The sequence below is a fragment of the Episyrphus balteatus genome, chromosome 3 (assembly GCF_945859705.1).
Source record: "Episyrphus balteatus chromosome 3, idEpiBalt1.1, whole genome shotgun sequence".
Taxonomy (NCBI): domain Eukaryota; kingdom Metazoa; phylum Arthropoda; class Insecta; order Diptera; family Syrphidae; genus Episyrphus; species Episyrphus balteatus.
The window spans coordinates 67,082,402-67,109,059 of NC_079136.1; the positions used below are offsets into that span (position 1 = coordinate 67,082,402).

Sequence of the window (26,658 nt, forward strand, 5' to 3'; positions counted from 1 at the left end):
TTATGAACAAAATGTGTGCACATTTTCCTTTAAGGCTCTCAAATGTTTATTACAAAATCTTTAAAATAGCTTTTGAAAGTGAACTATGTATTGATTAACTTTTAAATTATTTTGTACCTGAAAATAACGTTTTAACGTTCTTAGATTCAAATTATTTTGGTCACTTTCTGCTGTATTTGGTCATTGTTTTTACAACGTAGGTTTTTGTTTTTTGTCAAAAATTTACTATTTAAATGTTTTGATTTTAGGAAAACCAGAAACATTTTTTAAGATATGATTTTCGAGTTTTCTAGGTGAATCTATACAAAAAGTATAACGTCAGTTGGTGTGCAATTTTTGTTTTTTGTAAACTAGTGCCATTAGTTTTCAAAAAAAAAAAAAAAATGTTTCACATACGCCACAGTGACTAATAAAGTGTAAACTAAAAATTTATAGACAATATTTCTACAATGCCAATTTATATTTTTTTTCATGCTAGATATTTTACTTGTCCAAAACTTGTTCATATATGCGATAAAAAAAAAAAAAAACTAGTGCCGAAATGGACACCATCAAATAAATACATCTATTCGAGATGTTTGTATTTTTGAACATTCTAATTCTTTGATAAAAAAAATATTTTATTAAAAATATATTTACTACTTCCTGAAAAAAAAAATCTTTCCTTGAAAACCCCGGAACTATTTATAAATACAATAACATTCTTCTCCAAAAAAAAAAAACAGCAGTTAACCACAAATCTATCCTCATTAATTAATTTTTTTTTTCAAGCAATTCGTTGAACTGAACTGTACTTTTGGTATTTTTATATTCAAGTTTTTTTTTTTCTTGCCAAAAACAGGTTTAATCTAAAATAAACACCAAACACGAGCAAAGAACCTTAATAAAAAAATTAATAAAATGTAAATAAAAGAGGTAGGTACTTTCCAAAAACTCTACTCACCAGCCCCTTATAATTCATTCAATCTTATTAAAAATAAAAATATACGCATAGCATGAGGATTCCATAATCTATACAAACCAACTATCCAACAGTCTACACCGGTTTGAATCAATACAAAAAATTTGTAAAGTGATTTGGCCTTGACAGCAAGTCTTGAGTACTTACAACAACTTGTATAAGGTTGTTCAACTTCATAACGAAGATCGCCACTCTCTTAACTCTCAGGTGTGTGAAGTTATTGATAAGGCCAATTTACATTTATGGGCGTTAAAAATTATTATGTTCAAGTATGGTTATGGCCCCAACTATCAACAATACTTGAATTTCTACATCGTTTCCATTCATTTTAAGTCTCCATTGTTTTTTTTAGCTACTCTTCAAGTTTTATCAAATCAAATTGAAAAACAAATATTTTTTTCTTCAATTTTCAATTTCAATGTCATTCCATCACCAGCGCCGTGTCTACTCTAAACGTCCACGACCAAAGTAGTTAGTGTCTATGTCATTGAAATTGAAAAAAAAGCAATAATAAAAAGTTGAAGAAATGATTTTGCTGACCATAAGCAAAAACCCATACAAAAATGGTAAATATCAGTTTTCAACCAATGTTGTTGACTCAGCATAAAAATTGAAAAGAGCAAGCCAAGAACTAGTAATTACGTGCGTAAGAGCATCATTTCTCACGTCTCTGTGCATTTGTCCAGCCTACACACGCTTAAGCTCTTTTGGATTGGTTTCACATTGCTATTTTAGACTCGTTTGTTTTAAGATTTTCGGTAAGCGACGTCGCGACGTTGATTGTCACCACTGCACCGCACCGTACCGCGCCGGTACCAGACCAGCCCAATACAACAGGTATTCTCACATAATTCGATCTATAATAATATTTGCCACACCACAACAGAAAACCGCCAAAACTGCAATCGAACTATAAGATTGAGAACTGAGAACTGAGACCTGTGTGATACTGACACGGGAGACACACTGGTTTCAAATGTATGTCGGTGGGGCAGTGGCAATATTGGCAATCGCTGGAGACCTGAGCTGTGAGACTGTGCCCAGACCTGAGACTGAGAGCTGAGAGAGACATCGATTTAAATTGTGAGGTTCATTTTCAAAGTGTCTTCTGGCGCGCAAACACCTGAAGCTTATCGACTCGATAAGTCGATGACTATCGCGAGTCTTCGAGTTGATTATATACGTTTCGTTGTTTAAACAAACAAAACTAACATTGAACTTTTAATAGCGCATCTTTATAAATGTGACTTTGACAGTTCTTGTTTAGGAAATTTTTTTAATCAAACAGGTACTAAACAAAGAAAAAAAAGTTCCTTGGCGGGAAATTATATACTTATTTCCGTTACCGTAACGGTATAGATTAGCTTTTGTGTTTTTTTTTTTTTTTCAAGTTCAAACAAACCGTTATCAAACTAACAAAAAAAAATTATAATGTTCCTTTGTGCTAATAAAAAGTGAAAGCGAACAGAGCTTTCTGAGTGCATTTTAATATTTTTTGGTGGTTTCAAGATTTTGGGTTTACATAAGAGATGGATCGAAAAAAGTGTTAGATTATATGCGTCCATCCGGTTGGAACTTGTGGATCATTCAAAATAGAAATAAGAAAATTTTTTTTTTCATGAATCTTGTGAAACAGGTGACTTACAAAGTGCAAATACAAAAAAATAATAAAATACTGAAAAATATTGATATTGTTAAAAGTCAATTAGCATCTAAAGCAATCAATCTAACATTACTGAAATCAATTAACACACCCGCATACTCACAAGTTGTTGTTGCCAACGTGAATCTTCAAATTATGTATAAATAACTATCAGTCTCTTATAACAAAATATTTAAAACGAACAGAATCAAATATATGTTTTTGAAGAAGACTCTGAGTGAAAAATTATTAATGCATGTTTGTTTACTTATATTGAAGTGTCAGATGATATTATCAAAATGGCAATTGACAGTTGAGATGAGAAAAATGAAAAATGAAAAATAATACTTAATCAAATTCTTTAGTAAAGTTGACACATTAATAAAAGAATATAGTCAAAGCATCCAAATAGTGAGACATTAGGCTTAAATAAAGTGTATAATCGCAATGCAAACAGTACTTTTCTTCAGATGATTTTCAAATCTGGCAACATTGTCAAGTGTTTGATAAAATATGTTCAACGAGGATTTTTCTAGATCAGAACAGGACAGGACAGCATAGTTTCGTGAGAAACGTCAGAACAAGTTAAAACAGTCATTTAAACGCCAGTTGTCAAAATAAAAAAAACAAAAACAAACAAATTGGGCACGTTCAGGAAATATTAGGGACTAGATATTTAGGCAACGTCATTTTCTGAACGGAAATTTGAGTAAATTGACTAAATTAGTTTGGATATGATGCTATTGTCAAATTTCGAAATTTATTTAAGCATATTACCGGTCGCATGGGTAAGACACCAAATTTCACTTAACTGTAATGAATAAATAAAATTAATTATAACCGATAATGCACTTTTTAGTTGTTTTTCACACAAATAAATTTAATTTTGCTAAATTAATTCTTTAAATAAAAACAATCTGCTGTCATGTTGACAAAAAAACTTTCCTAAATTTTTAGGGAAAATTTTCTTGCCTAACTTTCCAGTCAGCTTTCCAATAAAATTACCTAAATTGGAAGGATTTTTTGTGACAGCTGACCAATCAGAGACCGAGAAATTGGGTACGTTCAGGAAATATTAGGGACTCGATATTTAGGCAACGTCATTTTCTGAACGGAAATTTGAGTAAATTGACTAAATTAGTTTGGATATGATGATATTGTCAAATTTCGAAATTTATTTAAGAATTTTACCGTTCGCATGGGTATGACACCAAATTTCACTTAACTGTAATGAATAAATAAAATTAATTATAACCGATAATGCACTTTTTAGTTGTTTTTCACACAAATAAATTTAATTTTGCTAAATTAATTCTTTAAATAAAAACAATCTGCTGTCATGTTGACAAAAAAACTTTCCTAAATTTTTAGGGAAAATTTTCTTGCCTAACTTTCCAGTCAGCTTTCCAATAAAATTACCCAAATTGGAAGGATTTTTTATGACAGCTGACCAATCAGAGACCAAGAAATTACCTAAATATTTAGTCCCTAACGTTTCTGAACCTGCCCATTGTAAATTATGCGAATTTTTTGTTTATCGTTTCTCGTTTATTTTTTCTATTTTTTATAATTAATTAATTAAATTGTTTTTAGTTATAAAAACCACGAGCACTCGAGAAATATTCGCACAATTAAATCAAAAAAAAAAAAAAAATGACAGCTTTGCTTTTGACACTTCTCACGAATCTGTTCTAACCTGATCTGACTCAAAAGCAAGAACAGAAAATCCTGTTCTAAACTGTTCTAAATTTGTCAATGAACAGCAAACTAAAACAGTTCAGCACAGAAAAAAACTCAATGAACAGCAAAAAGCTGTACTTTTCTGCCTAGAACAGTCCAGCACAGCGTCAGTGAACACAGCTATAATGTGCTTCAGTCTTCAGTCCAAATTCTGACAACTTCCCGGTTTTCTCAAAATGTTGTCTAAAAAAAAAAAAAAACACACATGCACATCAATGCATTTTGAACTTCAACACATGAAATAATCATATCCTAAATTTGTGACAATAATTCAAATTTGTACCTCAAACATATGTGCTTCAGTTATACTACTTTTTTACTGAAACAACAGCAAAAATATTTCTAATTATCTTCTGAATACTTTCAGAATATTTTATAATGGGACAACGACAAGTCAATCTAAAATCTGTACAAGAAAAACATCTTTATAAAACATTATTTGTTAAGGGGGGAAATCCCTCTGGAATTTTTTATTTTTGCATTATTTTTTTTTTTGCGTAATAAATTTATTTATCAACCGAAGAAACTATTTTCAGTGGTCTTAGCCTTAAATGAAGCCTCAAAAGTGCCTAGATAGTCCCTAAACCAATGCGCTCCGAACCTACCATAGTACGAAAACGAAAACTTTAAACGCATTTTTTTCGAAACTAGTTTTTTTCCGCGCCGTGCAATGTAACTCAAAAACTAATGAAGCTATCGACTTGAAATTTGAAGCAATTTACTCCTCAACTTATTGGCCACAACATGAACCTAAAAATTGAATAAAATTTGTGCAGTAAATATTTTTTTTAACTACTTCTTTGTAAAAAAAACATGTTTTTTTTTTTCGTTTTTTTGATTTCTAATTTTTATTTTTCATTTAAAAAAAATAAATTTAGGTTCATGCAATGCGTACTAATATCATCTAACGGAAAAAAATTTCCTTTTTGATTTAAGATGATTTACTGGACCTGTGCATTGCACGGCGTAAACTAGAGGCGTCAACTTTGAAAGGCTCCAGAGCCGCCATTTTGTTATTTTTTTCATTTCAAAAAAAAATTTTTCAATACTTAATAATGTCAGTAATATCTTGTCTTTTTCCAAATTTCAATAAGTGCTTTCAGTTTTTCATAAAAAAATATTGAAAAGGGTGTCGTCCGGAGGGATTTCCCCCCTTAAATAAGATTAAATTTCGAAACAAAATTTAATTCAAAATAAAAGTTCTAAACTGTTTGGATTCCATTTAAATCTGAACGCACTCTTGTATAATTAAGGAACAGGTGGGTTATTTTAATTTTATTGGCATAAAACCTGTACCTATTCTTTTATGTTAATCTAATAATGGCAGTGTTTGATAATTAGGTTTTTGTATTTCTGGCGTTTATTTATGACTTAAATTTTGTTTTATGATGGTTGAAGAAATTGGGTCTTTGAATTTCGGTTAAAAATTCTGTCGTAGTTTTTAATAAAACTTTTGGAATTAGGCCTTTTTCAAAACAAAAATTATTAATTTTTAATATTGCAATTTTATTACACAGTTTTTTAATAATTTTTTTTTTATTACTTTCAAATAAAAAATATTAAAATGTAATCAAAAGTAGTGAAATACAAATAAGAAAATTTGAAATTTAAACTAATTGCTTTGCACCTAAATTATAACTTTATCTGGTTAAGAATTGAAATAAAATACACGTCTTCTTTTTCATAATACAAGAAAATATGTCGCTTCCACTCAATTCTGTTTGTTTTGTGTTTGTGAAATTTCAAATGTCAAATATTTACATATTTTATTTATTTTTTCTTCCAAACGAAAAAATTATAAAAAATTATAAATCTGAAGACGATAATGAAGAAGAAAATGGTAAAAAAATCATTCCACTGCATTAAGATTAAGGTACCCATTTTAATTTTGTAATTAGTTTTAATTTCAGAAAACAATAGATACATTTTTAAATGACAACAAAAAAAGAATGATTGAGTATTTTTTTGTTGACATTTCAGTGTTCATATATTAGTGCTTCTGATTTAAAATCGAGAAGAGAATTTTTCTTCTGAGAAGCGTTCTTGCTGTAATTTTTGTGCCAATAAAACGGTTTCAGAAGGCTTTTGAATGCTTCCGAACGCCTCTGGACGTCCAATCGAAAACGACATGAAAGTTTAAATTTAGAAATACGTCCTTAATTTTTAATACAAAAATATTTAAATTTCATTAAATTTTGTATTAAGGCTTGGCCACACCGGAGGGTACGCGGTAGCGGTTAGGGTAGCGGCAACGATATTTGTATTAAAAAAATTCCACACCCGAACGTTGATGTGTCAGTTTGGATTTTTTTCCATACAAATACCCGTACCGTTACCTGTACCTCTACCGCGTACCCTCCGGTGTGGCCAAGCCTTTAGACTCAAAAATGTATGCAATCAAAGTATTAAATTTAAATACAATTTTGGTGTTGCCTCACATGTTACCCAAATTTTCCTAGAATCTTCAACAAAATTTTTAACCGTGTATGTTAATTAAAAACAACAGGAACAAAATTGATAACTATCTTTTTTTTGGGCACTCTTTAAAGTGAGTTTTTGACTTTTTTTTCGCACCAAAACAAAAGGTAAATATATAATAAAAACATACAAAACCCCTAATTACAAGTTGTAAAATGTGTTAAAGAAAAATGGTTGAAAAAAACCAAAAACAATTTTAGCCGTATTCAATATTTGTGATCTTTATGTTGAAAAATAAAGTACATTTTTTTCTCCTTTACATTATTCAATACCTATAGATGCTCAAAGGATAAAAATAGACAATATTTTTGTAAAAACATCAAAAATTTCGTTTTTTTCTCTTTTTTGAATAGTTTTTTTCTTAAGTTTTTTTTACAATATTTTAATTTTAAAAAATGTTTTAAAGGTTACATATCGATAGGAAATTTAAAATTATGCTTGCTTTTCAAGTTATAGATAAAAACTCAAAAAGTAACAAAAAGAGTCCAATATCAAGGGGCACGGTAGTGCCCAGCCAAGTTCTCTAGCAACTTTGGCACTACACCCTTATTTACAGGAAACAAATCAGGCCATTTTCGACCCCCCTCTAACTTCCACACCAAAGATGCTAGAAATTTCAAACTCACTACATTTGTTTCAGCCTCCTACGATGAGTAGTTTCTGAGATATAGGGCTTCAAAAATTTGAGATTTTCAATTCAGGGGGCGTGGCATCCGCCCATTTCCGCTGAATTTTCATAATATATTATAGAGCACTTCTGATTATCGTAGAATCTTGAAATTTGGTAGAATAGTAGAGCTGGTAGTTAATACAAAGGAAAAAATTTAAAACTTGAGAATTTCAGCCAGGGGGCGTGGCAACCGCCCATTTCCGTTGAATTTTCATAAATTATTATAGAGCACTTCTGATTGTCGTAGAATCTTGAAATTTGGTAGAATGGTAGAACTGGTAGGTTATACAAAGGAAAAAATTTAAAATTTGAGAATTTCAGCCAGGGGGCGTGGCAACCGCCCATTTCCGCTGAATTTTCATAAATTATTATAGAGCACTTCTGATTGTCGTAGAATCTTGAAATTTGGTAGAATAGTAGAGCTGGTAGTTCATACAAAGGAAAAAATTTAAAACTTGAGAATTTCAGCCAGGGGGCGTGGCAACCGCCCATTTCCGCTGAGTTTTCATAAATTATTATAGAGCACTTCTGATTGTCGTAGAATCTTGAAATTTGGTAGAATGGTAGTGCTGGTAGTTCATACAAAGGAAAAAATTTAAAACTTGAGAATTTCAGCCAGGGGGCGTGGCAACCGCCCATTTCCGCTGAGTTTTCATAAATTATTATAGAGCACTTCTGATTGTCGTAGAATCTTGAAATTTGGTAGAATGGTAGAGCTGGTAGTTTATACAAAGGAAAAAATTTTAAATTTGAGAATTTCAGGCAGGGGGCGTGGCAACCACCCATTTTCACTGACTTTTCATCAAATATAGAGATTTTATATTCTACAGCCATACCTTGCAAAAAGTAGTGAAATCACAACAAAAACATTACTGTTAAAAAAAGAGCCAAGTTCTCCTATGTTGAAATTATGCTGGCACAAAAAGTACTGAGATGTAAAAGTGTACCAAGTTCTAAAGTTTGGGTTCAAATTCGTATCAATAAAATTTTGATTGTTTACTTGGCAATTTTTGAAATAACTTTAAAAATCGATAATTAAGAAAAATTGTCAAGAGAACAATCAAAATTTTATTGATACGAATTTGAACCCAAACTTTAGAACTTGGTACACTTTTACATCTCAGTACTTTTTGTGCCAGCATAATTTCAACATAGGAAAACTTGGCTCTTTTTTTAACAGTAATGTTTTTGTTGTGATTGATCATTACAAAAATGGTCATATCTCTATAACTTTATCTTTGCCAGAAAGTGTACTACACACATGCAATATTTAAAACTATGAGGATTCAAAAGATTTTGATTTATTTGCCAAAAATTTCCTTCAACAAATCGATTTCTTTAAAATATTTTAATGCATTGCACTTTAACATCTGGAGTGACGCAAAAAAGTTATTCAGATTGGTCGTTTATTACTTAAGATAAAGTCCAAATACTAAGTAAATATGCTGGGAAAAACAACGACAAAAAACTTTGAAAAATCATATCTCGAAAACCTATCCATTAACATTTTTTTTAAGATAAGATTTTCGAGTTTTCTGGACTCAAATCTATACGAAAAGTATAACGGCACTTGGTGTCCACAAAAAATGTTTAGTTTTTTGTGAACTAGTGTTATTAACTCTCCAAAGTTATGTTTGCAAAGTTATTTTCTTTGGAGTGTAAAACATGAAAATTTGAAGAATCTACGAACTATTTTGACAGTCCGACGACACTCAGTCAATGCTTTGAAAAGTATGACTGTTATTAGATTGCGTGCTCATAAGTTTTGCTCAATTCGTGCGTACATAAATCGAAAAATTAATTTCACGTCACTACGAAAGAAATTAATAACAAATTTTATTTTATTGAACCTAAAAATGGGAGGCAGAAGAATATTGAATTTGACAGCGGAAAGTTCCACTTTGATAAATGACGCAATAACTTAACATGCAACTTAAACCACTGATGCGTTAATTTCGATTTTTTGATATTGAAAAAATATAAGTTTCATTGTCATGGTCAGATCTTTATGATATTATTCCAAGTAAGCACGCGTTTTCAATCGGTTCTGTTTTGTCATAAAAATATATCTGTTAAAATATTGATATTTCATTATTGAAAAGGATATCAAAATTGAAATGTTAAGTCTTTGAAAATACCAATGAAAAAAAAATCACAGCAATTTTTTTTTATTGTTAGCTATTTTTAGAGTTGCAAACCTTTTATTTCCTTTAAAAAAGACCCGAAAATAAATATAATCTTCGGGTAACCTTTTCTCTTACGCAAACGAAATTATTCAACAAAGAGGGCTTTGACTGTATTTCACAACAACTTGCTAATGATGTGCGATAATTTCTGCCTATTTGTCCCAAAATGCTTAAACAATAGAATTACTAACTAAAAGCAAATATTATTTCGACCTTAACCAAGCTTTTTGGAAACTTAAAAAAAAAAGTGCAAAATAATTATAAAAAACAACAACAACTTACACCGGGGAAAAATGGGAAAAAGATTATAACAAAACAAAAGTAAAAAAAAAAAGAAATAACTGTGGGAGATGATTGGTTTCTCAACTCTGCGCGCTATACTCGAATGTGAATCTTGCATAACTCTTCGAAGTCTTGACTCTTATATACCATCATTAAAAAAGGTGCTCTCAATTGAGCCTGCGCGTGGACCCAAAGCCCCAATCATGGTTGATGATGATGATGTTATATATGTTGGGAGCATTTGATGATTTCTTTTTCCTTATCTTTTGTTTCCTTAGTTTTTTTTTTTTTTTATTATTTTTTTGAATTAAAGAAAAATAATAATAAAAAAAAAGAATTCAAGTGAAAGTCGCCGGGTACATATTTTCTCAAATTACGTGCATTTAAACTAAAAAAGATTTGTCTTATTATTTTGAATTATAGAGTGCGCTGCGTGTCATCATTAAAAACAAAAAAAAAAAAGTAACGAACAAATAAGTAAACCTTGTGGCAATTCATAATGAAGATTAGAATCAAATAGAAAAAAAAAATGATTGAAGCATTCGCCAATCATTTAAGCAGTCATTTGGGACGTCATTTATTCTATTGGGCCACAGGTCAATCGGATATAACGCAACTTGGCCAACAGTGTGTAGAATTGATTAACAAATTCCATGGACCACTTGAACGTGGCGTTCAAGTATTTGATCATTTTTTAACACTGGACGAAGAAGATTTCAATGTGCACTGGGGTAGTGCGTATACCCATAACTATCATGAGCCACCACTATCGTCGACACCAGCGCCGCCAACTAGCAGTGATGGGAATCATGAAAACCTGCAAATGATACGTGCTAGTAATAATAATAACATAATAATGGCCAGTAGCCGAAGGAATAGCAACAATAGAAATATTTGCAATAACGACAATCGAGGCATACCAAATAGTTACAATAATAGTAAGTATATATAGAAAATTGGCATTATATACTTTTAATTGATATTAAATAATACATAAATTAAGGTTTCAAATTACACACTTATAGAGGATTGGTTGTGTAATGTTTTGTTTCTTTTAGTGTAATGTTTTTTATGTTATGACCTTGAAATTGTAGGTACGTCAACTTTTAAGTAGAGTAGGAAATTCATATAAAAATGGAGGTTTTGAAATATATTTTAGACACGAACTTGTGACAGTTTATTGTTTAGCAGACTTGATACACGTACGAGTTTGGACTGGAGTGATAGACGTCAGTGATTTTATGGTTATGGTGAAAACATGCGATTTTATGTGTCAATAAACTTTTTTCTATTGATTTTGGTTCCTTATTTTCCTTAAATAGTAACTTAATAAATAATAATTAGGTAGGTAATTGAAAAAAATTAACGAAATGTAGAAGCAGAGGTTATAAATTTGAATAAAAACCGTTCCAAAAGTTACATCGCATCATTTAAATTTGACATGGTGCAATAAGACTGAATACGAATTTGGCCTTAAGGACCCAGACCTTAGAATCGGTTGCGGTTTTCAAACGTACTTTTTTATAGTTTTTCCAAAGAATGTTTTCATAAGAATGTCTGTATTTTATCGGGCTGTCAGTTGAAAACTTCAATGGAACGCTAGTTATCGCATAGTGAATCTACGCCGAATTGTTATCTATAATTTGTATCTCGAGTTCCATTACCTGTCCTTATGAATCCTAAAACTGTCTTTTATTAGGTCTGTTTGAGAATAATTTCTTCATTTTTTAAAACATTTTTAACCCAATTCCTGTTTGTGTACTCTGAAACTGTGGAGTTTTTCACAAAAGAGACCATAACAACCTCCCATTCTTGTGAATTTCAGCCCATAAAATTTTTTTGGACACAAATCTGACATCTGTCAAAAACTATAGTTTTCTCTGTTTATCTTATTTTTTTTCTTGTCGCACAACGAAAATAAATAAATAACCGCATCATGAGTGTCATGGCGACAAGCGATGACATTCAAAATCAAATCCGGAGTCTAAAAAAATCTCTGACGTCAGTGAGGTCATAGTTTTTTTTTTTTACTTCAAATTTGAATTTAGAATATTAAAATCTATTAGAATATACTTTTCTTTTGGTTCATTGAAAAAATAAATACTTAGTTTTATTGAAAATTTTTAAAATTTACTTTAAAACATAGTTGGCAGCCATATAATAGGGGAGATGTCAAAATTGTGCTAATTTAAAAAAAAAATCAATGAAATATAGTAATAAGACGTCTAAAAGTCTGTTTTACTAATTTGGCAATTTTTGGGCATTGTTTACAAATTCGACTTTTTTTTCAATAACAGTTACTTATATCCAAGATCTAACACCTTTATGACATGAATTTGAGAGGATTTTATTCTAAAAATTTGACAGCTTACATTGCAGCTTGGAGGGAGTAGTTTACTCATGAGAAGTTGATAGGTAGATCTAGAACTACAATCAACACAGGATCTTCTGGTCGAGGAGATGGGAATATTGTACTAGATTTTTACTCATGAGTACTCTACCACCTTCAAGTGAACGTGGCTATTTTTGTCAAAAAAAAAACCAAACAGACCTATTACCTCTGCCTTTATCGCAAGTTAAGAAATGTAGGTATGTTTCCGTAATTTTTTTTTTTTTGAAAGAGCGACCGCCAACCGCCATCGCCTTAGTTCAGTTCATGTTCAGTATGGTAGGTATGTTCAATGATGATAATAGCTGCGTTCCTTTGGAAATATTTATCTACTTTTTATTACTTAAAGCTGCTTTGAACTACTTTTTCAGTATAGCAAAAGTAGTTCAAAGTAGTTTTAAGTACTAAAAAGTAGATAAATATTTCCAAAGCAACGCAGCTAATGTTTAAATGTCTATTCCATATATCCTCATAAAATGAACACTTGCCGCCACAGAATTCGAAATTTTTTATCAGAAAGATGTAAAAAGTTGAAGATATCTATTTTTTGTGTAGATAAAATTCTTCAATCTGTATTTCTTAGGTACACTTTTTAAGAATAAAAATTCCCAGAAGATTCCAGACAGTTAATATTTGAAATTGCACAATACTTAAAAATCACAGAAATACGAGTTTAGAATAAATTACCCTTCGATAAAATTTTCTTCTCAATCAAACAATGTATTCTCATTATATTTGATTACTATAAACACAAAAGGTACTCGTAAGGTACATAATTTTGTTATTATTTAACCACTTTCACAATTTTATTTCATTATCCAATCTTAGTTACTTAAGTAGATGGGATATTTTATTCCTTAAGTGTAGATAGATATTATATGATTCGAGATTCAAACTACAGCGTAGGTATGACGTGAGTCAGGGCGGATAAGTTCGCAAATCTTCTGTTACACGTGCATATCAAGCAAATCACATTCTCAACCATATATCGAGCCGTGCCGGCAAAAAATATATAGAAATGTGTCTGGCATATTAAGTTTTTAAGATTTTTTTTTAATAATGTGACGACTTTTGGATAAACCCAAAGAATCTTAATGCAAAATGCCTTTGTCTTAAAAAAATATCTTAAATCTCGATTCTATAATAAATTTATTTCGTGAAAAACTAAAACCGCAAAAAATCAAATTGCGTGAAAATATTTTTTGTTTGCATTAACATTAGCACGGTGTTATTTGAACAATACTTAAAATGAGTACCTATCTCTACGTACTTATTGTAAATTGATCGATGACCACCAACTTGACGCACGCTTATAACTTATTATTTATTAAGTAAGCATATTCCTACCTTTTATGTGTAATGTATTGTAGATTGTAGATTCTATTAGATTTACTAAGCACGTTGTCTATTTGTTTTATTTTTTTTTTTTTTGTATTTTTTGAGTGATCGGAATAGAAATGGAAGTGTCCGGAAGACTGTCATTAATTTGGAAATACCTACCTTGGGATTAAGATTATTATTTTTCGTCTTATTTATTAGAATTCACTAACTCTCTTAACAGCTAGTCATGCAGTGTTGTGTATAAACATTTATATTTAGGTTCTATAAAAACATAGGATAAATCTTTATTTAAAAAAAAATTAGACTTATCATGAGTAGATCATTGGTAGATTTTGTACTTCCATCTACACTCCACTTACTTTATGGCTCTTTTAATTTAAGTGTGGTGAAGTTCTTCTAGTACTTTCGTAGTAGTACTTTCAACGGAAGACACGATTTTTTAAAGTTCATCCAAAACAAAAAAAATGGAGCTGTATTCTTCTCTTTGCAAGGTCCTCAATTTTTAATTATTCGGGCAGATTTAGATTTAGGCAGTAGATCTAGTAGTAAATGTACTAGATCATCTACACAAAGGAGCGGGGCTGACCAGGAAAGTCGAGCCTTTCCCGCTATTTTATCACGATAACTGAGTTTACAGAAAACCTCTATTAATTTTTGTTAGCCACGTTCCTTTGGAGGCGATAGACTACTTATGAGTATCTAGAACTAGATGATTAGAAGATCTAGTACTAAAATGTACACATGTTGTTCTACTCGAGTAGACAGGATGTGTAGTTGGTAGTTTTAGATTTCTGCTGCCGAGTAGTGTACCACCCTCTGTTTTTTTTTTGTAGGTGACTGAGTATTAATGAGTAAATTCACATGCTTATCTGCGCGAATAGATGGAGATTGCATTGAATTTTATTTAAAATTATGTACTCTTGTACACTTTGCAACCTTCAAAAGAGCAAAACTAAATTTACAAAATGAGAAACCTATTACATTGTCCTTTAAACAGTCTATTTTTGTAATTTAAAATGCTTTCATTAAGGGTTACATAATTTTTATAAATAACACATTTATGTTTAGAAACGTTTTTACAAATATAACCTTTATAGTATGGGATGGCAGTTATATTTGACGGGAATAACAATGAACTGGAAAGGCTTTTTAAGAACATTTGCTCATCAAGTTTTATTCCTATTGATTTAACTATTTAAACAGTTCATCTTTTGGTGATTCTACTGTAATGCGATTATTCATAATTTTTGTTTTATTTTGGGGAATTTTGTATTATTTTATTTGTCTGATATGTATCAAAATCAGGGTGGACAAACGAGTTCAATTATATGCAAACAGGTATTCGATAATAATAAAAAAAAAAGTCACGACAAAATACAAATTAATATAAAACATAAACAAATTTATTATTGTTTTGAAAACTTAAGCCATTCTTGAGGTTAACACTTCATCAATAAAAGTATATTCAAAATAAAACCACAAAAAAATGGACAAATATCACCGAATATCATATATCGCTGGCTGACAGCAAAATGGTATAACACAAAACTTGTTATTTTTGATTTATACAGGTTACAAAGTTGCAATATAAGGAAATGTTTTAATTATTTATGCAATCAATGCCCGGGCATTAGCTTTGAGTAAGCACAATATACCCATTATCAAAATAAAGGTGGGTTAATTTATTGCTAAATTTATAGTCTAAAGATTTTTTTTTTTTTTTTTTGTTTTCTTGACTTGAACATAAGTTTGGTTTATATACGAGTTGATGTGAATGAATGAAAAGAAAGAAATTGCAAAACAAAACTGACGGAAGGGTCATTGAAAGGGCCAATAACATTGCATTATATTAAATCGATCATCATAGAGTGAATAAAAAAAATGAAATACTTTTAAATGTGTGCACCTTGTAGGTATGCCTGCATTACACAATACACTGCAGGCCAAAATTTTTTGTTAATCTGTCTTAAGTGGTCAATGCAAATCCAAATTAAAAAAAGCTCAACCAGGGTTTATAAGTTTTGTGATATTTTATCCTCTTAAAACCTGGAAAATGGAATAAATTCAGAAACTGGACATAACGCATAGGGAGTATAACTATTTTTTTTTTTTATTTAAAAAAGATATAAGGCCCAAATTCATAGAGGTCTAATTTATTCACACTCTAGGTATTAAATATAAAGTCGCCATTTAAAACGGGAGAGTTTAAAAGTTATATGCAATTTGGCAGATAATTCATTTTTAATGGCGCGTGAATAAATTGGGGCTAAGAGACACAATTTTCAAAATCGGTTGGTAGTTCTGTATGCTGTACCTCCAAATAAGTTCCAAAACAATATGTTCGGTCATATGTTAAACCTAATATTCAGTAACTAAGACGAGTTTCAAAAATTGGTCAAAATAAGCATTTCAATACCAACCTGATTGCAACTTTCGCAACTTTCATAATTCTAGTTTTAAAGAGTTAAAATAAAACCCGAAACCTGAGTGGTTTTCAGGTTTTACTTTATCAAATTCTAAATAACGTTGGTAGGAATATGTTTATGTTTTTTAATTCAGATGCCATAATTTATTAGGTACTCTTTTCAACAAAATTGAATTATTTAGGTAAGTCTGCTTGAATTTCATTTTATTAGAAATACAATGCAGAAAGATGTCGTTTTAACCTTTTCCCTACACTCATACTCGTACGTATAAATTTTTCAGATTTCAACTCAAAACATGTACAAATTTTTAACAGTACTAATTAGTAAGTCCCACAAAAGTAAATGATTTGTTTTTGACTCTGTTGTATGACAACCTTTAAAAGTCAATGAATAATACTTTTGAGTTTAAGCTTTCAAGGTATCTAACAAGGCACCGATACGCAAGAATTAATAATTTCCTGTGTACTGTTTCAATTCACATTTCGTGTGAATTATAAAAAAGGTGTGTACTCTTGGTGGAGTTGTCTTTATCATTGACTTTTGAACGCTTAAAAATTGTGTAAACAAACAGAATTTATTAATACTAAACTGAGAAATAAAAAACAAACAGACCTAATAACTTTGTGTCAACGGAAACACATATTATAGTTTCAAAATGGCCGCTCAGAAGTTAATCAATACACATCAATCACTTGAAAGTATTAGGGAGTTATAATAGCCCTGTTCCTTTGGGAGGTGGCAAAGTACTTCTAGTAGTTTACTAGCGATTTTCAATGAAACGCACTTTCAACGAATTCAATAGAAATCGTATCTACTCGGGAAGAAGAGCATGAGTAGATAGATGATAGTACTAGATTAACCAAAACATCTACTATTAGCCCTGTTCCATTGAAGGTGGTAGTTTACTCGTGAGTAGAAATCTAGTACAACAACTACACATCCCTATCTCCTCGAGTAGAAGATCGTGTGTTAATTGTAGTACTAGATCTACTCATGAGTAAACTACCACCTCCAATGGAACGGGGCTATTAGTAGACTACCACATGCTATGGAACAGGGTTAATGGAGGAAAACCCTCTGGATTTTTTTTATTTTTGCATTATAAGTTTTTTGCCTAAAAAAATGATTCATCAACCGAAGAAACTATTTTAGTGGTCTTAGCCTTAAATTAAGCCTCAAAAGTCCCCAGATAGTCCTGAAACCCAAGCGTTGCGAGCCTACCACAGTACAAAAATGAAAACTTTAAACGAATTTTTCTCGAAACACGTTTTTTTCCGCGCCGTGCAACGTAACTCAAAAACTAATGAAGCTATCGACTTGAAATAAAGTGCAAATTACTCGTTAACTCATTGGTCATTGCATGAACCTAAAAGTTCAATATAATTTTCATAATAAATATTTTTTTTTACAATTTGTTTATAAAAAAAAATTGTGTTTTTTTCGTTTTTCTGGTCTCTAATTTTTATTTTACACTTTTTTTTGCTAATTTGAGGTTCATGCAGTGCATATAAATATATTTTAATGGAAAAAAATTTCTCTTTTGATTATAAATAATTAACTTGACCTGGGCATTGCACGGCGCAAACGCTAGGCATCAACTTTAAACGGCTGTAGAGCCGCCATTTTGTTTTTTTATTACTTCAAAAAAATTGTGTTAACACTTCATGATGTCAATAATATCATGTATTTTTCCAAATTTTAATTAATGCTTTCAGTTTTCCAAAAAAAATTCTTGAAAAACTCGTCATCCAGAGGGATTTCCCCCCTTAATATGTATAACATAAGGCGTTTTTCTTTTTTAGTTCAGAACAGAGCCTGAAATGTCAAACAAAAAATTGTATTTCTTTTTTACTTCTGAGCTTCAAATTTGTGTTTTTTTTTCGTTCTGAACGTGTTCTGAGCTTGTTCAGAGCGCGATCGATGGACTCATAATAAAATAACTGAGCAGAGCGAGTTTAATGCTGAACACCAGCATTTAACAAGTGAAATTGAAAAAAAAAAATCTCAAACAAATAAAATAATGGCGCAATAGTGAATTAGTAGCTCTAATTAGGTGCTCAGAACAAGCTTTGTTTAGAGGCTGTTCAGAGCGTGCTCAGAATGTTCAGGCTCTGTTCAGAGCTTTTTTCTGAGTTAAAAAAGAAAAACGCCTATAATGTACATTTTCTTGTTTCTTGATTGACGAAAATCAAAATTATTTAGATTATGACTGATTTAACATCAATCTGATTGAGCGTTTATTGACCACAAAACGCACCAGAAGAATTTCGGGGTGTCTGCAAAAAAAATCATATTTTTAAAGGCGTATGTAGGTAATAATTATATAAAAAAAAACTAGAAACCCTTTGTTTTATTTTTTAAAATAATTTAAATTATTTTTTCTCAGTTTTTGAAACTCACAATTATAATACGAAAGCTGTCTATTATTTTCAATTTCCAACATACATATAATAAAAGCATTAGCAAACAATCTGCAGATGCAAACATTTTCCATTCCAAAAAGCAAAATATTTTACTTTTTGAAAAATAACCGCCAATACGAAACAACAACAAAATACCATCACAGTTCTATTACTTTTTTTTTCTCTAGTCTAGTACTTTTTTCACACAACTCAACCATCAATGCCCCAGGGGGGTTCGAAACCTAAAGTGGGGGTATTTATATGTTTATTTTTTTTTTCCATTTTATCTGTCAAAACAATTTCGTCTCTTGTGTCTGTGTATAGTTCTCATCGAACAGTATAAAAAAAATGGCTACTTTTTTTCTTCTGTCTGGAACTGCAATTGCAATTTGAATTGAATTAAAGAAAAGAGTGCATTTATATTATTATTTTGTTAATTTTATTATTTCACATATTGGAAAAATAATGAAATTATTATGTGAAAAGTATAGAATATTTGGAATAACTTGACGGCAAATTAGAATGGCAACACCAAATAACTCAAATTCAAGACTACTTCCATTAAAATCTGTAAAACGTAATCAAGAAAGCATGTCTCATTCACAAATTCAAGCTTGGATGAATGGTAAGCTTAGAAAGAAGAGGCATTTTCTAATAAATATTATTAAGTCTTAAGTTTGTTATGGTTTTCATAATTTTTTGTTTATCTAAAAGTCGTAAAAAAGTTTTCATTCCAATTTTGGATGCAAGCGCTTTTTACTTCATCGATTTTACATCCCCAAATCCAAAACCAGTCATTTCCAGTGACAGAGAAAAAGATGGAGAGAAAAAAATCCATTTTTATGAAGGAAAAAAAAAAAAAAAACGACGCCGTCGTCGTCGTAATCAATAGTCAAGTCAAGTTCATACAATTCATAGGTGGATGACTGTCTTCTGTCTAGAGTCTACCCTTACCCAAACCCAGCAGCTACTTACTTTGCTATTGCTACCCTGCTGCGTCGTAATCGAAGTAAAGTTGTTTTGCAAAAATAAAAACAACGATAAAAAAAAAAACGAAAATAAACAAAAATGATGTTAACCTTGAAATAAGTACACAAAAAAGTTGGGAAATCTAGTAAACGCATGATAAAAGGCAGTTAGATTTATTTATTTACTTCTCTTTCTCATTGTTTAGTATTGTTGTTGATTTTTAATTAAAATAAAGTAAACAAGCTTTGTTTAGTTAATAAAACTGCTGTTTTTAGATAAGACAAAAGATTAGATTTTTGATAGACGATAGCGAAACTATATGAACATAAACAAGTAAGAAGTTGGTGCATTTGAAAAGGCGTGTTTGAGTTAGTCGCAATATCAATAATTCTTTATTAAGTCACGTAAGCATTCATTTGTTTCTGGTTTGTTTTTATTTTTTTTTTTCTTAATGTCAAAACCATTGACCTACTATATATGGACTGCTAATCGTTTGACTTTTCCATACAAAAATTGAAAAAAAATGATTCCACGTCTTTCTAGCTCTACTAGCGGTATAACCTTAGACGGCGAAAAGAGGAAACTTTTAGTGAATGACATCTGTCGTTAAAAGGTAGTGCTTTCTCTGTTTTTCTATATTTGTTCCTTTCGCACTTAGTCAAAAATGTTGCACTTATTCTCCACTTTTTTTTAGGGCGCTAGTATCGCGAAGAAACAAGTGGAACCAACCTGAATATGCTTCTAGCAGTCCATATATATTAAGTCAATGGTCAAAACAAAAAGAAAATGATAACTTTTGATTTTATAGGTATGTGAACTAGTTAGTTTTATTGTCAATTAATTTTATTTACAAGTCTTTGTTATTAAGTTGTTGAAATTTTAAATTATTGCTATTACTTATCTTTAAATTTTATCTAAAAAATGTTACTTTAAATAAAGAACCATTATTATCTAATTTGAAAAAAAAACACGGATTTTTCTGATTTTGAACATTCAGATTTTTACTATAAGAATATCTTAATCAAAACTATATTGTCGTTTGATCTATTCGAAAGATGGCAAAATAAATCAGAGAATGAAAATTATAATCTGGAATTTGGTGAACTTTCAAAAAAAGATATAGAAGGCAATTATTCTAAAAATTTTATTTTAGAGTTGGAGGATTTTTACGTGTGAAGCTAAAAATTTTGTTTCATATTTAGGGCTGTGTTTCATTTAAGAAGAAAATAGTAGTAAACAAATTTGTTGCCTTGAGGGATGTGTTAACGATTGAATTTGTTTTAATATCTCATTAACATTTTTGGTCCGAAATAAAACTTATACCTAAATTACTTTAATTTCACCGAATTTTGATGAAAAAGGAAACACGCGAAAGAAATCATACATACTTTTTGAAGAATTTTGTATTAAACCACGATGCATTGCTTTGGACTGTCACTCCAGAGGTTTTTGTTTCAAATTCAGGCTCCTCAACATATAAATTTTTGCCTATTGCGAGGAATTGACACAGAGTATTGCTGACATGAAAAAGTACATTTAAAATTAACCCTTCTATTCTTTCAAGCATATTACTTGTATGCAGAAATGGTTGAGAGTTGTAATTCGCCAGGCCTTGCTCCTTCGTGGAACCGCTGGCATAATTTTTTAAACTTTTTGGAATTACTCTAATGGGTATTCAAAACAAATAAGCACTACTTATGGTATTTAATATAAAAATAAATATTCCGAAAAGACTTTATCAATGAGTTTGTCTCTAACAGACAGAGATATATAACTTTAAGAACACATAAAAAAACAACATAGAAATGCTGTAAATCCAACTCCTTAAATAACCACCGATCAATTAATTAAATGGATCTCGTTTTAAAATTTCAGTTTGCCGGTACAGATAAAAGTTGTCTCATTCAAAGATTTCAAGAACTCTTTTGTTTTTTTTTTTTTTATAAATCACAAACACTTAAACATAGAAGCAAACATAAGATACATCTACCCAGTATTCAGTTATACATACTTATGTATGCATAAAAGCATCATTTTTATTGACCACAGGAATCAAGAGTAAACAAAATCAGACACTCTGAATCAGCGGCGGTAATAGCCGCACATAACTCTAAGCTCTTACACATAATATTTCTTATTTTTTTCGTTCATTCCCTTTTATTTGAGTCAACAAACGTCTACAAAATAGTTATGCTGAGTAAATAATTTCATATTTTTAATTTAACTGTGGTACTGGGAGAAAATTTAGTTTGAAAATAACTTAGCGTTTAAATGTAACACATGGCGGGAGAAAAAAATAAAGATTAATGTTGCACAATCCAAAAATCTTTCGAAAAGACAAAAAAATATTTAAAAAAAGCCAATTTACTAAACGTTCTCTTTTTCCCCCTTTCTTATTTTTTTAGTGGAAACAATCAACAATGGAGGGCTATTATTATCGCCTCCGCATAATTCTGCAACACATCAGCCGCAGCAACAACAACAACCACCACAACAGCAGCAACAACAACAACAGCAACAACAACAACAGCAGCAACATCATCAGCAGCGTGATAATATACAAATCACACAACCAATTAGTGTCCCATCATCACCGTTGGCATCGCCTGGTGCCATAAGCAGTTCACCATCATTTTGTCTTCCATCAAGTAATGGATCATCCAATGCAGTTGATACAGCCGATCCAAATTGGCAAGCAACCAAAGCAACTGTACTCGAACGTAATGCTGCCATGTTCAATAATGAGTTAATGTCTGATGTTAAATTTGTTGTTGGATCTGATGGTGGTGAGAGTTTCGTATTTCTTTATTAACTAAATAATTTATTTAATCTATATTTTCTCATCTTTTTCAGATAATATTCAAACAATTCCTGCACATAAATATATCCTCGCAACTGGTAGTTCAGTATTTTATGCAATGTTTTATGGAGGATTAGCAGAAAATAAACAGGAAATCAAAGTGCCCGATGTTGAACCATCAGCTTTTCTTACATTGTTAAGGTAAAAACGACACCAAAAACAATTTACTTTATTCCTAAACTTTTATTCACCTTTTTCAGATATTTGTATTGTGATGAAATTCAATTGGAACCTGATAATATACTGGCAACTTTATATGCTGCCAAAAAATATATTGTACCGCATTTAGCAAGAGCTTGTGTTAATTATTTGGAAGTTAGTTTGACGGCAAAAAACGCCTGTCTACTTCTCAGTCAATCCCGTCTATTCGAGGAGCCAGAACTGATGCAGAGATGCTGGGAAGTTATAGACGCTCAGGTAAACTAAAAACCTATTCATTCCTAATCCAAAGTAATGTATTTTTTTGATTAAGGCGGAAATGGCTATTAAATCTGAAGGCTTCGTAGATATCGATTTGAAAACATTCGAATCGATTCTATCTCGAGAAACGCTGAACTGCAAAGAGATACATCTCTTTGAAGCAGCTCTCAATTGGGCATTGAATGCATGTCAAAAAATGGAAATCGACACAACACCACAAAATAAAAGAAATGTCCTAGGACCAGCTTTGCATTTAATTCGCATTCCCACAATGACTTTGGAAGAATTTGCCAATGGCGTTGCTCAAACTGGTATTTTAACTTCACCCGAAACAATTGATATATTTTTACATTTTACTGCAAATGCCAAACCAAGTCTAAACTATCCGACAAAATGTCGTGCTGGACTGAAGACTCAGGTTTGTCATCGTTTTCAATCGTGTGCTTATCGTTCAAATCAATGGCGCTATCGTGGACGTTGTGATTCTATTCAATTTTCGGTGGATAGACGAATTTTTATTGTTGGTTTTGGTCTGTATGGATCATCGACTGGTGCAGCAAATTATAGTGTTAAAATTGAATTGAAACGACTTGGAAGGACTTTAGCTGAGAATGATACGAAATTTTTTTCAGACGGATCGAGTAATACTTTTCATGTATTTTTTGCAAATCCCATTCAAATTGAACCTGAATGCTATTATACTGCTTCTGTGATTCTTGATGGCAATGAATTGAGTTTTTTCGGGCAAGAAGGTATGTCTGAGGTGTGCATGGGTAATGTGACATTTCAATTTCAATGTTCATCGGAAAGTACAAATGGAACAGGTGTGCAAGGTGGACAAATACCAGAATTGATATTTTATGGGCCAACGACCAATTCGCCGATGAATAGCCCAACTAATTCACATTGTACAACACCATCGGCTAATTTAGATGAGGGTGGTGCAGTGACTACAAATTAATTTTTTTTTAATTTGGAAAAATTAATTTGTGGTTAAATTCATTTAATTAATTATGAAAGAACAAAAGACTCGAATAAGTTTTGATTTTCTTATTTTTTATATAAAAAAAAAATATTTTATACTATGTATGGATTTATTTTTTTTTTTTTTAATAATTTTTGCTTGTTTTATCCAAAATATTTAAAAATATGTATTGACTTTGTATTAGCGATGCACATTATCTTAGAACTTAGGAGACTCGCTTTTTTTATAAAATATAATAAATATGTATTCTTTTATTTTGTGGGTTATATCCAGGAATTTGAAATGAAAAATATTATTTTTAAGATTATATTTTTTGTTTTGGTGCAAAAAAATAAAAGTTATTATGAAAATAGCGACACTTGAGTTGAAATTCGGTTCATTTCAAATATTTTCAATAGAATCGACGAGAATCAAAAGTTATTAAAATTAATTTCACGAAAAGCTTATAAAACAACAAAATAAAGTTTATAATGTTAAATGAAGTCTAAAAAAAAGTTTTTGCTGAATTTTACTTGACTAGTTAGTTTTGATTGGTTTATTTTGGATGTAAATTTGGTTTTTTTTTTTGGTGATGTACATAATTGTTGACAAAGCACCTGATTTTAATTTTGGGAACAGGAAAAATAGTCATTTGGTGCCCAATCGGGACCGTAAGATGCCTGACCTATCTATTTGATCTTTCGAGTGATCATTTTTTCAGATCACTCTTTTTGCATCACAACTTTTTTCATGGAAAGAAAACACTAGCATCACTGCGTTAATGAATTCAGCCATTGAATAGATGTGGAGAAGTTGCACTGCAATCTTAAGATGATTTTATTGCTTTTAGTGTGGATTGGCTATCTGACATGCAATGATTTGGTTTTTATATTTTCTTTCGAGATTTCGCTCTGCACATTTGTCTAAAGCGTTTATGCTTGAAAACTGCTCTATTGGAATAAAAAGTTTGATGCTAGGGCAAAATATTCCTGCGTTTGCATTAAATCCTAGAATGCAGCTAGCTTCCATACAAAATTTAATCGTACATTTACCCGGGATAAAATTTATTGAAGAATATCAACCGATTTTTGCGCAGATTAAGCTAGAAAATCACACATATTTCCAACTGTACATTTTTTATTCATCACAATTTAACGGACAAAAAATAAGTCAAGAAAAACTGAGAAAAAAATGTCTGCTACAATTTAGCGTGATCTACGTACTAGGCTTTAGAGTGTAGTTCGTGGATTAACTTACTCACTCTACTTTTCTTAATTCTTGATCATACAATCTCTTAGAAAGACAAAGGGGTTTTCAATGGCAACGACTGTTTTATTGCGATCGTTGAGCTTTGAGGACCACAGTTAGCAAAAATAAGCAATGGTGAATGGTTTGAAATGAACAAAATTTTGTGTGTTGCCACCAAACTTAGAGGTTGGAGTTAACCAACCAGAGATACCAGAAGTATCTCTGATTTACAAAAAGTGGGACTTAGTTCCCTCTACTTAACTGGCCTCCAGTGTGCCATTAATATAGCTGGAAAGTAGGAATAGTTAGGGTTCAATAGGAAACATTAAAATAAAAGGCGAAGTAAGGAGAAGAATCAATTTCGGGTTCAATCCTACTTCCAAACCTCGGCCTTCACGGCAAAGATTCTAATAAATTTCGTTATGTATGAAATATTACATAACAGTCATTTACGGGGACCAATCCGATAATCAAACTCCTTTTTTAGTGGTGTTTTGTCGCTTTATGTTCAATTAATCTGAAAAACTTCTACCATCGAGCTGGGTTTTGAACAAGCAACCTAGCGATTGAGAGGCCTTTTCCTTTTGTTAATAAAGAGACCCAGTGTTATTTTTTTTCTACCCTTAAGACATAGTCCTTAATTCAAGTATTGACAATATATAAGACAAATGTTCGATAGCATTCGAGAGGAATTTTCTTTTCGCTAAATATAATTTTATCATTTTTGTACGGGACTACTTTGACTCTGCTATGATAAATATCATAAGAATTACCATCATAACGAGTACTCAGAGAAGAGAAGTTAGAGCAAAACTTTAAGAGTTCTTCAATATTTAAAAAGACCAAAAGGTTTCTTTAAAACACTGTACACATGAGTGCCAACGAATGAATAAATAAACGAACAAATTAAATTAAATGCATTTCTTAAACTCCTTTTTCACAAAAAATGCCCTAAATGGTAGGAAACTCAGGTTAAAAATCCTCATTTTAATTTCTAAGTAAAGTCTGTCAGAGGCCTGTCCCTTTTAAAACGTTTATCACGAGTTGTCAAAGAGTTATTGGCATTGGGATGTGAACCATTCCAAGTGCTTAACCGAATGAACTATTCCAAGTTTGAATGTACTGAGGTTTTGATACGTCACATGATACAATCGAGATATTGGTAGCATTTTATTAAATCAAAGGTTTTCAAAAGAAAACTGTAGATTGAACGAAATTAGAAATTGCCAAACAATAATTTAACTTTGATTTTTTTGCACCAAAGAACAGAAATTTGTTTTGCTAATTTTTGTTTGTTCTTAAAACTCTTGAAAGGCAATCAAACATAAAAATTCTAAATGAAAAAAAAAAAAAAAAATACGCAAAAATTAAGCGGGGAATAATATTATTAGAAAATAAAATACATATTTATCTATCTACAATAATAAATAATAATTATTACATACAAAATAAAACAAAAATATAATGTTATAAAGAAAGTAATCGAATTACATAATTTCCAAATAAAAATGTTATAAATTAAATTTAAAAAAAATATTTACTCAAAGCCAAAAATTAAGAAAAAAAAAAGAATCGGATAAAAAAAATGGTTATTCAAAAAAAGTTCATAAAATAACGTTCTTATATTACTTATATTCATATTATTACAAATCATAATGAACAAAAAAGTTATAATTAACT

The 26,658-nt window shown here is 30.7% G+C and overlaps 2 protein-coding genes across 6 annotated transcripts in view; one reads left to right on the forward strand and one right to left on the reverse strand.

The window, feature by feature from the left end:
- Positions 1-26,658, reverse strand: part of LOC129914833 (transcription factor IIIB 90 kDa subunit) — a 53,085-nt gene that overhangs the window by 20,416 nt on the left and 6,011 nt on the right. The gene's annotated exons all lie outside the window — the stretch shown is intronic.
- Positions 2,061-26,349, forward strand: LOC129914832 (BTB/POZ domain-containing protein 3). 5 transcript variants are annotated; one of them, XM_055994252.1, is made up of 6 exons: positions 2,061-2,249; positions 10,383-10,897; positions 21,892-22,269; positions 22,340-22,487; positions 22,547-22,763; positions 22,819-26,349. In XM_055994252.1, exons 2-6 carry the CDS (start codon positions 10,489-10,491, stop codon positions 23,725-23,727), a joined length of 2,061 nt encoding a protein of 686 aa, XP_055850227.1. In that variant the 5' UTR covers positions 2,061-2,249; positions 10,383-10,488; the 3' UTR covers positions 23,728-26,349. The 5 variants fall into 5 exon arrangements, with proteins under 5 accessions (XP_055850227.1, XP_055850226.1, XP_055850231.1 ...); XM_055994251.1 differs by having other exon boundaries at positions 2,062-2,249; positions 21,892-22,272; XM_055994256.1 differs by lacking the exons at positions 2,061-2,249; positions 10,383-10,897 and adding an exon at positions 18,815-19,142.

Excerpts from the sequence above, each read along its gene's own strand:
- LOC129914832 (XM_055994251.1), top strand. The coding sequence starts at position 10,489 with ATGATTGAAGCATTCGCCAATCATTTAAGCAGTCATTTGGGACGTCAT. Across the intron at positions 22,488-22,546 it reads GCTTTTCTTACATTGTTAAG|ATATTTGTATTGTGATGAAA; the intron begins GTAAAAACGACA and ends CACCTTTTTCAG. Across the intron at positions 22,764-22,818 it reads GGGAAGTTATAGACGCTCAG|GCGGAAATGGCTATTAAATC; the intron begins GTAAACTAAAAA and ends TTTTTGATTAAG.